We start from the raw sequence: 14,134 nt of genomic DNA on the forward strand, positions 1-14,134 counted from the left end.
AGAAAAGGCATTCACCCAACTTTTTCCTGAAATGCCAGAGGAATAAAACAGGTCAGTGGTGAATACAAAATTAGCTTCCGGCCAACCTCCAAAGTGATCTGACCTATTTAGGACTCATCAAGAATAAGCAAAGGAAGTTCAGTGGCTTGCATCTTGATTTGTCAAGGGAGAAGAGAGAGGGTACAGATCACCAGGTGGCCAGATTCTCTGAGTCACTGGTTATGGAGCATATGAGTGGATATGGTTGGAACTCATGAGAAGGGCTCTGGGACATTGACTTTGGGCCAACTCCTAGCAAAACTTAGCAAGCAAATGATAAACCCGGTGGATGCATGGGTAATCTAGTGTGCCATCTTGGTGGCCCTGGCCACTGAAAGGATTGTATCAGATTCTGAAACCTTTCCTGCAGTCTAAGGTCATACCACCCTGAACATACTCGATCTTGTCTGAAACCCTGCCTGTAAGTTAAACTCCTCTCCAAGTCCCTTCTCTGAGAAGGAACCTTGGGCCAAGCCAGCAAAGGAACATTAGAGCCCTAGTGGAGCGAGCTCAAAGCTGACTGCACCATAGCCTAGCAGGTTGGAGTTGGTAGTGGATGCTGGTAGTGCCCTGCCTACATCTCTTTTACAAGCTAATGCATTGGTCCTCCAGCTGCTGTGAGTGTTGGATGCTAAATGCTATAGCTGCCTTCTTCCCCAAAGACTTGCTCTTGGCTAAATGCAAGCCCCACCAACCATTTCAACTGTAGGTGAGACCAGCTCTGTGGTGCAATTTGTGCCTCAGAGATCTCTGGCATCAGGCTGGAGCAAATATCCAGCTGAGACTATAATCCTGCTCAGTCCCTCATATCCAGCTTTCTTCATGCCCCTTCTACTAAGAGCACTCCCTCCATACGTCACTTGAACAATAATTTCAATCTTAACTTAGACTTTGCTTCTAGATAACCCAATCTTGGGAGGAGGGGCATTTATGAATAATCTCAATGTACAATCTGGCAATCTATATTTTTAAAGCTGCCCAGGTGACTGTACCTCAGAATCACCTGGGCATCTTTAAAAATACAGATTGTCAGGCCCTACATCCAGCAATTCTGATTCAGTGGGTCTGGAGTGAGGCCTGAGATTCTATAGTTTTCCTGAGTTCAGTGCTTGGTAATTTTAATTCAGCCTATCCTTTGACCAGTGAGAATCACTCATTCTATCCCATTGTCTTTATTTCTTTTCTTAGCTCTTCTAAGAAACATTCACTGATCAAGTTCAGGAACAAACCACACAATCTGTCAAATACACTAAGAAAAAGAGATTTAAGTCAAAAGATCCACAGTCCTTGAAATCTCTTGGAGTCCAGCATACCATGCTGACTCTCAAAACTTTCTCAGCAAATTTCATCTTAAAATTTTTTTCATATATGTCCCGAAATGTAAAGGTCTATCTGGTTGGGAAGAGGGAGAGACTTTTGAGGCATCAAGTTGCTCAAAAGTTGTTTTCCAAAAAAGGATATTTGACCAAGTTTAGAATATAGTGAATGTTTTCTATCCTCAGAAGTGTTAACCTATTAACCCTCCATTCACTAACAGACCTAAATTTTCATTATTGCTGGTTGTGTGGATGATTTAGTGATGAAATTCAAAGATAAATATTTTTGTTATCAGAGTCTCTATATTAGGAAGATTTATGAATAGGTTCTCATGAAAGATAAATCCTAGGGATTTTTAAGCAGATGGACAATTAAATAACTGAATGAAGGTGGCTCAGACTAATGCAGAATAGGGGAGTATTCTAGATTTTGTAATGATATTGATGATAATAGTGATAAGAACAACAAAACATGATTGCTAAAATTTGTTTGAGTGCTTAGTATGTATAAGACCAAGTACTAATTACTTGATCTATATTATCTTATTTAATCCTCCCAGCAACTCTTTGAGGTAAATGTATCTGTTGGGGATCAACAAAGGCTTTAAAAAGATGAAACTTTATTTCTCTCTGTGTAAAAGAAGTTAAGGGCTTGTATGCAGACTTAGCAATAATGAGGTACCGAGGCTTCTTCCGGCTCCTAGTTCCACCACCCCTAGATATTGACCCTCATCTTCATAGTCTAAGATAGCTGCTGGAGGGCCAGTCATCACATCATTGTCCCAAGCATCAGGATGAAAGAAGGAACATGCCCCTTGTCTTCTGAGGAGTCTTTCTAGAAATCCCATACCACAGTTGCTTTGACCACATTGACCAGGTAGCAATCCCTAGCTAAAACGGAGACCTGGACATCTAGAATTTTGGTTGTATGGCAGTGGGTTCGGGTTTTTAAATGAGATCTTATAATGAAAGAAAAGGAGAATGTGAAGTTTTACTAAAAAATTGACAACTTATACCACAGTAGGTAATATTCTTATCTCCATTTTGCAGATAAGTAAAATAAGGCACTAAGAGAATGAATGACTTGGTGAAGTTCACATACTTTATAGGCAGCAGTCACAGTAGGACTCAAGTCTCTGTGATTGTACTTCTCCTGACCACTATTTCATCCTGTCCATTTTTTGCTATTTTGTAAAACAATTTTTTAAAGAGATTCCTGCTTTCTTCTTGGTGTGCTTTTTATCACATTTGCATAGATCCTAGCCATTCTTCAAAGTTCAGCTCCAATGCTCCAGAAAGCCCTTCCCTGCACCCACAACTGCTTTCTAGTAAATATTTATTGAGCACCTACTATGTGCCAGGCACTGTTCTAGGCACTTGGGCTTCATCAGTGATTTAAAAAAAAAAAAAAAAAACCCTGGCTAGCTTAATAGTTGCGTGACCTTGGTCAAGTTATTTGAGCCTCAGTTCTATATCTGTAAATGGAAATAATAAAAATTACTATGGAGGGTTAATGCAAGGATTCAAGATGTTACTGTATATAAAGTGCAATTACTGACATATCATTAGATTTTGAAAAATGATGCCTTTTACTATTATTGTTGTTGCTATTATTGTTATACTATTGTACTGTGTTATTATATTCCCCTAATGAGAAATGCTATTCTTTATTAGGCTGTAAACTCCTGGGTAGGAATAGTATCCAAAGCCTTCTGGTATCACTCAAATACTTGATCAAAGTCAGGGCTTATTAAATGTTTGTTGAGTGGTTAAAAAGAGTCTTGATGTTGAGAGAACTTCCTGCTTACTTACACTATAGATTTAGGAAACAGTGAGAAACAGCCTGAGACCCACAGGAAGGGTGGAGGGTTTTTTTGCCCAATTTAAACTGTGAGTGTTGGCGGGTGGTGTCCTAAAGAAAAATGAGAATGAGTAATAATCTACTCCTCATACTCTTCCAGAAGGCTCAGAAAGAAAATATATCCTTTTCCTTTCAGTTTCTTTCTTTCTTTCTTTTTTTTTTTTACCTTCACTGATAGATTTCATGTTCCAGCAAGTCCTGCTGATCTCTTTTTGTGTTTTCTTTCTGTCTCCTAATTCTCTTCTCCATCTCTGGTCTCTGCTACCTATGGGAATAGTGCTGCTGACCTGGTGTCCACAGAAGAAAACTTCTGGAAATCAGGAGGCATTGTGCATTCAGGTTTCTAGAGCTGTTACATTCTAGTCCTGTGGACAGCATGCCAGCAAGAGGTACCCAGTGCTTGCATCAAAAGTGCACATCAGGTTTGCTGAGCACCAAACTCCCTTTATTTTGCCATCTCAGCCCAGCTTTCCCCTCAGCTGTTCTGCAAAGGTGAAAGGCAAGTTCACAGGATGCAGGGCCTTCTTTCTTCCCTGACATCTGGTTTGATTCTGGGCAGCTAAATAGTGGCTTTGCCATGAACAACAAAAGCTAATTCACTGTGGTGGTTTTTAAACACCAAGTGGAAATATTTTTCCTTTTCAGCTTGGGGTCACTGGAAGGGAAAAAACAGGGCTGAGAGGGAGATTAACCTTTTAAAACCTATTATGACTTCCCAGAAAAAATATAAAACAATGGCAGCATTTCCTTTTATTCGTGAGAGTCTTTTCGTGAGTGATTGTTGTTAGAGGCAAGATTGGGGCTCTGAAGAAGATTTTTAAATACTAGCTTAGCTTGGTTTTCTACTCAAAAGGTCACCATGATTGCTTTTAAGAACCCACACAAGTCCCTGTAAAGCCTAGGGTCACCCTCTTTGCTTTCTCTCTCTTCTGTCTTCATTTCTGGCTGACCTTCCCTCCTTCTCTCCAGCCCTTTGCTTTCTTCCCTCAATCAGGGCCCTGACTCTCTGCTAAAGGGAGGGGATCAGTGCAATTAGCAAGATTTTAGGCAATGGCCATGCCAGCAACTGATGCCACTGACAGATGCTTGGGAGGCTGAAGATTCTGTCTGGGTCATTTCTCTAAGGTTCCAGCCAGACTTTCTGTTGATTTGGGCTGTCTTAATGCATCCCAGAGCCTCAGAGCCATTCAGTTCCTCTTCGGAAATGAAGTCACTCATTCTGATTCTTGCTGCACATATTAAGGAGCAGAAGTATCCAATACAGGGAGTCACAGCCATCAGCAGAAATCTGGCAACTGAGAAAAAAGCAAGTCCATCTGCCTCACTAGTTGTTCTTTTAATGTTCTCTCTGGACTGCAAAGCAAAAGCTTGTCTCCCACTCTCCATTAGTTTATCCTCTTTCCTTCGCTCTTCCCTTCTAGCTTCTGCACACGGATTCACTTGCTGGGCTCAGTTGGGAGGCAACTCATGTGCTATGACAACATAAGGCTATTAGGGCAAAGCCATGAAAGTCCCTAAACTCTCCCTTTCTTGCCAAGAGGAAGATCTGAATAGGGTCCAGGATGGTTGCTGTTTGCAAAGTGGTTTGAGTAGTCTTGCTATGCGCTATTACTGCTGTTATCAGCATCATGAGAGTCTAATATGTTGACACAGGTGGTGTGTGTGTGTGGGGTGGAGTGGAGGAGATCAGAAATTGATTTGTAACCTGCAAAGAGCAAACTCCAGTTGTGTCGCCTCCACCCCCACCATTCTTGTCCTTTCGGTGAATGTGCAAATATTTGCAGACCTGTTGAATAGTGCACCCTCATACCAACCTAAAATTTCACAGCCAAGTAAACCAGCCCCATTCTGGTGAGAAGAATGGGTGGCAACCTGGGGCAGCTATGTAGTGATGGGTTGGAATGTATTCCTTCTCCTGATCAGGCAGTTGGCATAGGGGCTGGGCTGCTGTGGCTACCTGGATTTGGGCATTTGTCCAGCTCCCTGTCTCTGACAGTGTGCTAATGGTTTCCATAGCCACATGGCACTTGGCAGAGCTTCTTAAACTGGTGTGGCCTGAGACTCTGCATTCTAACAAGCTCCCAGCTTATGCTCGTAACCCCCTGGCCAACTGCACTTGGAGTAGTAAGGCTGTAAAGAAGTCTCATTGTTACCTAAACTGCTACAGGGATGAAAAAGGAAAGTGTTAAGCCCCTCCTCTGGAGACAGGGTGTGTCCTGGCTGCCCTGTAGTTCTGATTTGCCATTCAAGTGAACCTGGAGGGATTAGCAGCCAGCCTAGCACTTGGATGAGACCATCTCCCCCTCCAGGGGGGAGTCCCAGAGGCAGCACAGAGGTTCGGTGAAAATCTGCCATCATCCTTACAGAAGGTTGCCCTCTCTCACCCTCCATCCCCCCCCTGCCCTGCTTGCTGACTTAAGCAGATCAGCTTTCAGCTCTCTGGCATTCAGAGACGTCTTTGCATAAAAGAAAAGGCCCTTCCTTAAGGAGCAGAGCGGGAATCCAAGCATGGCTCTGGCCTGCTGCATGCCCAAGAATGCAGGTATTTGGGATTTGCAGCATTTCCTGGGAAGACAAAGGGGAGGGGGAGGCTGGGCCTAAGGAACAGGGGCTTGTGCTGTAGCCACCTCCTATACTAGGGGAAAGGAGAAGTATGCTTCCCAATGAAAGTGAGCTCTTTCACAGGAACAGCTGTGAGGAAGGGAATCTGCACTTGACCCTCACTCAAGGCTGACTTTGACATTTAGGGTCACTGGCTCCTAAGCTCTGAGGACCTTGCATCGTTCATGCTGGTTGGCCAATGTTTTCACCTTTGCTCTCCTTCTGAGGCATCAAACTACCTAAGACAGAGGGCAACCCTTTCTTCCTTCTCCTCTTCTACTCTGGCATTTGAACATCTTAAAGGGCCAGAGAGTAACTCAAGTGGAGATTCCAGGGCAGGTTTCTGGGGCTGTAGCTCAGGACTGCTGGGAAGGGGCCCCATCCTGCACGGGCTCGCACCAGGCCCTATGCTGCTTTCTTCTCCTCTAGCACCTCCCTCTCCAGTCTTCTTCAGTATTTTACCCTCCTCCTGAGATTACAGAGAAAGATTTATTTATCTCCTGGTGTCCCCAAAACAGCCCTGAACTGAGAGTCCCCAGACCCAAATCCCCCAACCTCTAGTTTCTGTTACATTGTCAATGGCCTTACACAAATCTGTTAAACCACTCTGGGGCCTGTCTTGATTTCTTTAGTCCTCTAAGCCCTCCTTCAGAATACTTCATTATCTCATAAGGTTGGCCATGCAATTGAACCCTATTTGGAAAGCACTGAACATTTTACAGTATTCTTCCAGCACTGGGGGTATTAGTCCTTCAATTGTAACTCAGGATCCTTAATGTCAAGGACAGTGCCTTACTTTCATTTCTTGCTATGCACTATTAGGTTGTTCTGCAGGGGGTGGCCAGTGTGAGAGTTGATGCTGACAGCTCTCCTTGCTTCAGCTAAACCCCTTTACTGCACATTTGCCTCCACTGCCTCTGCGGAGGCTGATACAGGGCCAAGCTTCAAGGGTCTCCTATTAGCCCAACTGCTACCAATACCATGTACGCAGCCTTTCTCAATGAAAGATTTGTTCTACCTGCTGTCTGAGAACACTCTCTCCAAGTTGCTTTTCCAGGCCGTGATGATGGGAAGGCACTATTCTGTGGAGCTTTGCTACTTAAGATCCCTCAGGAGAAGAAGGAAGCATGCTGGTGAACCAGACAGCTTCCAATGGGTGTCATGGAGTCTCTATCAGTTTGTTCAGGACATTGTGGTTTCTGAATTTTGTGGCAGAGAAGTTGTTCAAATACAAGTCCCTAATATCATATATATTTCATATATATTTATGATAAATAACCATTATTTTATGGGCAGGCCAATTAAAACAATTAAACACCCCAGACCAATTAAATCAGAATCTCTGGGAGTGGGTCCAGATATCAGTGCATGTTTTTAAAGCTCCCTAGGTGGATTCCAGTGTGCAGCCAGGGTTGAGAATCACTGACTTAGGTAAGAAGTAAGAACTGTACTCCTACCCAGACCCCCCAGTTCCCCTCAGGGAACCAAGGAAGACAATTAAGGGCTTAAGTTCATACATTTTCATATAGATCAGTGAATTCAGGAGAGAGTATCCAACAGCCAGATAGTCTTTATTTATCAGGCCTGAAGAATTAAGTAATGGGAAGGAGTACCAAAGAAACAAGGCCCTTCCAAGTACCTGCCAGAAGTTTCGATTTAGGCTCAATAAAAAAAATTAAAAAAAAAAAAATATATATATATATATATATATATATATGAGAAAGCCTTTAGAATAGTTTGACCCAGTTTTCCCTCAAGAGTTGAAGATCCAAGGCCTACAGGTGGCTGACAGACCAGGAAGGGACTGGGCGGGGGTGGTGGTGGGGACAGAGCTACTTGGCAGAGGGCTCAACTTTCTTGAAGCTGCTGGCATGTTATGAATTTGGCTATCTTTGGGCATTAGTCTCAGCAAGGTCATGGTACCCCGCCAACTCTGGATGGCTCACAAGTGGGAAGACTAGGTCTTTAATCAAAGATGCCTTCAAGTAGGACTTGGCAGATATTGCATTCAGCACAATAAAAGCTGTGGGGGAAATGATTGCTTTTATCTTAACACAAATTTTATTACCACCAGGTTTTTTATAAAAATGTTAGAGGTTTATGTGTGTGTTTATTACATAAACAGTGGAATTACTCTGATCTTCACCAGCTTTCAAACTGGAATCTCAAAGGGAGTTCTATTTACTAGATTTAAAGCCACAGAACAATTGTTTCTCATGATTGCCTTATAAGCATAGGAATAATGCAGGGAAAAACAAACTCTCTGTGTTCTTTCCTTTTCAACCCCTGCCAAATTTCCTCAATCTGGAGGAAGACACAGCCATGTGCTAGCAATGTCAGATGTTGTGGCTGATAGACTATATTTGGGCTAGGCTTAACCAGGGATAGGATGGTTTTCAGGAAAAGTGGGGCATGGGACTTAAATTTCAGGCTCCTGTTGCAACTGGCTTAGAAGGGTGTCCTGGAGGCTTGGACAGGTGTGAGAATCACTTAAGCTGATCAGGCAAACTCTCAGAGACACAGACCCTTATGCCAACCTATAGTCAGTGGTTAGAAAGTACAACAACTACTGTCATTATGTGTGCCCAGATCTCTGGGTATTCGTCTTACCCAGAAGCAAAGCTTGTCAGTATCAATGTCATCTTAAGTCCCTTAGTTCATTCCTGGGAACCCTGCATTCAGAGGGAACAAGGTATAGGCCGCCACTGTCTTATGGCAAAGACCATTTTGTCAATTTTACTGATGTTTTGTATTTTAAAATTAATGCATCTGATTTTATGTTCTTTACTTGAGATTTTAAATTGTGATAAACATTTCTTAAATTGAATGTTTCATTAAAAAATGTGAGAATTGAAAGCTATAAATTTACCTCAGAGTACAGCTTTGGTAATTTCCATTGGTTTTTCTATGTGGGCTTATTGTTGCTGGTTTCATCCTCAGGATAGTTATTTCTGGGCAAGACAGCATGGTGTGAGGAAAATGGGCTTTGTTGTCTGCCAGATCTGGATTTGAATCTTTACTCTGCCCTTTATCAGTTGTATGACTAAGTTATGGGTCACAACTTCCTTATCTCTACAATGGAGATAATTATATCTGCCTGTTTTATTCTTTAAATGATGATGAAATGAAAGAATGCAAGCAAAGGACTTAGCATGGTGCACTTAGTAGATGCTCAATCCATGGTAGCTATGGATAGTAATAACAAAAATAATACATTACTGGCACAGGCAAAAGCTTTGTGGCTGGGAAGTGCTCTCTATTTGCATGTCTTAGGCAAAGGGCCAGGATAGTGGGTATCCTTTCTGGATCAAACTACTTATCCTAATGTCCTCCAGAGGCACTGGCAGATGGGACATGGAATACCAACAGTGTGCCTAGGGGAGGGCCTGCAGCCAAATGTTACACTGAATTGAGCATGCCAAGGCAAGCCAGGAAAAATCTCAGCATAAAAACTCACCATTCAGAAATCCCCTGAACTGTCTTTATCTCATTTTCTCTTGTGGGATGTTCCTGAATGAACAATTTGAGCTTCTCTATCCTAGATCTGGCTTCTTTCCTGGTTACCCAGCTGGGTTGCTTTCCCCTCTGCAGGGTTTTGACTATACATTATAGCCAGAGCCTTGAGGGAAGTGAACATTTGGGGAGTAAAACTTTATGGAGCAGCATCTGTGTGGGGCAGTAGACTTGGCTCTGAACATCAAACAAGACAAAGACACAGTTCTGTTCTTGAGGACTTCCAAGTCAGGCGCCTTGGTCCATTTTCTGTTGCTATTAACAGACTACCACAGAGTGGGTAATTTATGAAGAAAAGAAACATATTACTTATAGTTCTAGAGGCTGGGAAGTTCAAGATCAAGTGGTTGCATCTGGATGGCTTCTGGTGAAGGCTTCATGCTGTGTCATAACATTGTGGAAGGCATCACAGGGTAATAGGGGTGTTGCATTGAGCCAAACTGGCTTTTATAACATATCTACTCTCGTGATAATTAACCCATTCATGTGATAACCCACTTAATCCATGAACCCATTAATCTATTAATCCATTTAATCCATTAAACCATTAATCTGTTAATCAATTAACCTATTAATCCATTGGGTTATGGACAGAGCCCTCATAGCCCAATCACTTCTTAAAGACTCCATCTCTTAATACTATTAAATAGGGGTTTATGTTTCAACATGAGTTTCTGAGGGGACAAACATTCAAACCATAGCATCAGGAGAATACTGACCCGAGAACACCAGAAAGGCTAAACACAGTGCCTTCGGGCCCATCCACAGGAAGGAGGAACCAGCTCTTTCTTGTGGGGTAGCATGGGAAGCCAAGTGAGGCTGATGGAGGAGAGGATTTTTGAACTGACTTTTTCAGGATAAATAGGTTAAGATGTATCAAGTTTTGGGTGACTTTTTAAAAATGTCTATTTGCCTTTGGTTGATTCTTGCCTTCTCTGAGACTGGGGGCCATAGGAGGTGATGGAGAAGATGGTAAGATTTAGGAAGGGATAAGGCTGCACGAAGCTATAAGCAACTGTAATCTGCTAGCCACACTCTCTCCATCCTGCAGAACCCCACTGTATGTAGAGGTAAACTGAAGTGGAAGTTACTCATTTGTGTTCAAGACAGAATCTTCTAATTTCCTCTGAAGCCCACTCTGTATTTCATAATACTTCATTAGGTAGCATGGCTGTCTCCCTCCTATGTTCTCTTTTTGGCTCAGCAAGAATACTGGAAACTCCACTCTCCTGAAGGATATTACTTTTCATGACCTTGCATGTGGCTATAACTCATTGATCTTGAATGTAGCTGTACCCCCTGGCTCCTGAAATGGCAGAAAGGAGATACAGAAGGGAATTAATCTCAGTCATATTCTTTCACAACTGAAACATTGAACTGGTTCCTCAACATCCAGAGGCCAAATGTCAAGCTCCAATAAGGGGAAAGATGCAAATTCTTCCTCAGCTTCAGGGAACAGAGGCCTCCCAGGAATGTTATCTTTGATCCTTTCTTGATCCCACCTTTGCAATTGACTGAGGAGGAAGTTTTGATTTATTCTTCAAATAGAGTAAATCACTCTTCTCTCACCACCTTGTCTTTGTGTTATGCTTGCCATGGATGACATTTGGCCATTAACAGCTAAGCTCCCTCTTCCATCTAAGTTTGTATCCCTGGAAACATTCACTGGCAAGTAAGAGCTGGATGATTAATTTTTAAATAAGGATATGTTTGAGAACAGACCAGGGGCACACATCAACAGCCACAGAGCCCTTGGCTTAAACAGATGATAAATTTTGCATTCCAACTAATACAGGCCTATCGTTCCTACTCTAAAAACCAGGGGTGATGACAGGGGCCATCGGTTTCTAGTGCTTTCCACACCTATCTCAGAAAGCAATCAAAATAACCACTTGGGAGAATTAAGATAATTGTGTGCTGAGTGTTTTTCCTTAAGAAAGAGTTGATTTGTTGCTTCTCTTGACTAGGCTTTTATTTTGCCCTTCCACCCCTCTCCACTGAGTTTTTAGTTGCTTCTTCTTTTTTTTTTTTTTTTTTTTTTTAACACAAAAGACATCATGGTTAAGAAGAGGAGATTTTATTTTGAAGAACAATGACCACATTAACAAGGTGACAACAGATAAGCTAAAAGTCACTCCATTTTCTGCCAGGGAAAAATGTTCTTTGCTGCCAAATTGCATTCTGCTTCTCTTTGTCTACTCTCCTTTTATAGGAGGGTGGCAGGCCTAACCACTGATGGACTCAGAAGACATATCTGGGAGATAAGATATACCCTTGATTCATAAGAGAAAAGAAGCTTTTGAGTTCAATGATAAAAAATGACTTCCTTTCCTGTTCCACAACATTCTTGTGGCTGGAGCCCTCTGTAGGACATTTCTCTGCCCTTGGCCCAATATATGAGGCAGAAATAACTATGAAATCTGAAACTTGGTAAAGGGCAAAAAAACAATTTATTGCAATTTAATAGATATCTAGGCCTAGATCAGATTCTGTATGTATAGAATCTGCCCTACATCCTGTTCTGTATTTGGGGCAAAGCTGAGAACCTCTCTATCTTTAAAGTGTCACAGCTACATTTAGAGACCCAACCCATACAGCACTCAGTGAAAGAATGGTAGAGCCAAATCCATGTGTGATTATAGTCCCAAGTGTGTCTATTAAAAAAAAAAAAAAGAAAACAAAACAACAAACTTCAAAATGATTGAAGAAAGAAAACGTGGTTGTGGTTGATGGATGAAAGAGGTGACAAGGAAAAGGGAAGGAAGCTTCTAAGGAAGTGAGGTTTGAGCTAGGCTTTCATGAATTGGTGGGAATTTATTAGCCAGAGAAACATTTTAGGGTATATCTTTCTAAGTTTTGGTTTCTTCTGCAGAATCACATAGGCTTGTTGTGAAGATTTAATGGCGTAATTAAAATAGCGCACATGGCACAGTGCTTGAGACATAAGGACTGAATAAATGGTTGTGGCTGTAGTTGTTGTCGTTGCTACTATTATTATTGCAATTAGGAGGTGGTATTGGAAGTATGTGAAAAGGACCTTTGTAGGGGCATGATGCTATTACTTACAGGTAATTAAAGCCCTTTTTCTGATCTCTTTTTCTCTGATCTGACCCCATTCTTTCTGATGCTGTCATCTTTTATATTTTGTCATACATTGGTTAATATTAGTTCACTTCTGGCAAGATGAAAGTAAACCCAGCCAAGTCTCAAAAGATTTTTTTTTAACCCCACTCCATTTCCCAGTATAACATATTATGCACTGGTTTACAATTTCAGTAGTGGGTGGATATTTGAGTGAAGATGTAAATATAAAACCAATAGCTTATGCTATAATTTCTCCAGGAGTCTTTGTTTTTAGCAACTTATTTTAGCAATTTAAAAAATATTCACTCCAGTTATTTTTATTTTCTTCTAATCTGTTTATCTTCCAGTGATTTCATTAAAGTCATAAAGGCAAAGTGTTTCTGGAAATAAGCAATGAAACTTTTTTTTTTTAAGTTTAGCAGTTAAGATGGCAGTCTAAGTATTTTTGCTTCATAAGTGATAGATATAATGTGTTTGAGAGGGGCTTGTCCGTTGATATTGGGAACTGAGGAGTTTGTCAGATGCAGTGGCTAGGGGAAACCAGGATGTTAATGTTAAAAGTAATTTAATGACTTATGCTGTGCCCAGGAGGATTATGCTAATTGCTTGTTCATAGCTTATGCTCATTACAACCCTCTGATGCAGGTACAATTATTATTCTCATTCCATAGATGAAGAAAATGAGGCTTCAAATATTTACATAACAACTTGCCCAAGATTACAGCTTGGTTGTTGCAGAGCCAGAATTTAGACTCAGTTCTTTCTGACTCCAAAACCTATGTTTTCTGTTTTGTTTTGTTTTACCAGTAGGTTATACTGTCTGCAGAAGTTTGAAAATAATGGTCCCAAACTAAACATGGGAGTGATGTTTTTAGGTTATCATACAGTGCCTTGGGGAAAGTGGGAGCTCTCAATAAGTTTAAGGGTTAAAAGCTGTGCTATGGCCTGTGCTACAATCTCTGTTTAGTTCATCCAAAGTAGAAGAAATTTAGTTCTGATTTGAAGGTGCAAACGCTGATCAGAAAAAAATGACCTTAACCAAAATACAAAACTGAGCTGAGAAGTGGTGTCACTTAGACAAGGGACAGAGCCAGTGGTGTCATGTGTCTTGAGAAAAGGGAGGGGTCTGGTGGGTAAGGCCTGTTACTTTAACTTTCGGTTTCTTTAATGACACTAGAACTTTTTGCTAATTAACTTGATTGCCTGCAACTGATAAATTTATTACTAAGAATTGTTTATCAATGACATATTGTTCAAATATTCATTTCCCAGGAGAAGGTTGTAAATGTCCTCTGGGATCATAAAAGGTGATGGATTAACAAGTGCTGGTAGTTGTGGTAGGTCAAGAAGTTACAATGCAGAATTTCCCACTCTGTTGTTTGGATATGTTGGCAGATCAGCACAAAGAGATGGTGTTTTTCCATGATGAGAAAGATGATGGTCTGTCCTCTAATTTCTTAGCTTTATCATCTGGTGAAGTTGCTTGCAGGGACTATATTTTACCTCATTCAAAGTCTCTGAATGAAGTAACAAGTAGCATATATGATTACAACTCTTTCTGTAGTTAAGAAAACCTGTTTTTAAATGTGTCCCATCTACAATTGGCTATTTTCATACCACCATCTCCTTTCTCAAATTTCCTAAGGCCACTTGCTCTGGATAACCACAAAGCTGCCCTGGGCCAACAATGCCACCTACTGACTGGAACAGAAAACTCTTG

The 14,134-nt window shown here is 41.4% G+C and overlaps 1 protein-coding gene across 4 annotated transcripts in view; it reads left to right on the forward strand.

The window, feature by feature from the left end:
- Positions 1 to 14,134, forward strand: part of NHS (NHS actin remodeling regulator) — a 352,032-nt gene that overhangs the window by 247,119 nt on the left and 90,779 nt on the right. For 2 of the 4 annotated variants that reach the window (XM_032286008.1, XM_032286009.1), the window contains exon 1: positions 2,759 to 5,758. The exons of the other annotated variants lie outside the window; for them this stretch is intronic. In XM_032286008.1, the coding sequence (XP_032141899.1) occupies positions 5,725 to 5,758 (34 nt within the window). In that variant the 5' untranslated portion in view covers positions 2,759 to 5,724. Of the gene's footprint in view, positions 1 to 2,758; positions 5,759 to 14,134 lie in introns of those variants that run through there. 4 annotated transcript variants of the gene reach the window in all.

Source organism: Sapajus apella, unplaced genomic scaffold (assembly GCF_009761245.1).
Source record: "Sapajus apella isolate SASKATOON/1434 unplaced genomic scaffold, GSC_monkey_1.0 scaffold17, whole genome shotgun sequence".
Classification (NCBI taxonomy): Eukaryota; Metazoa; Chordata; class Mammalia; order Primates; family Cebidae; genus Sapajus; species Sapajus apella.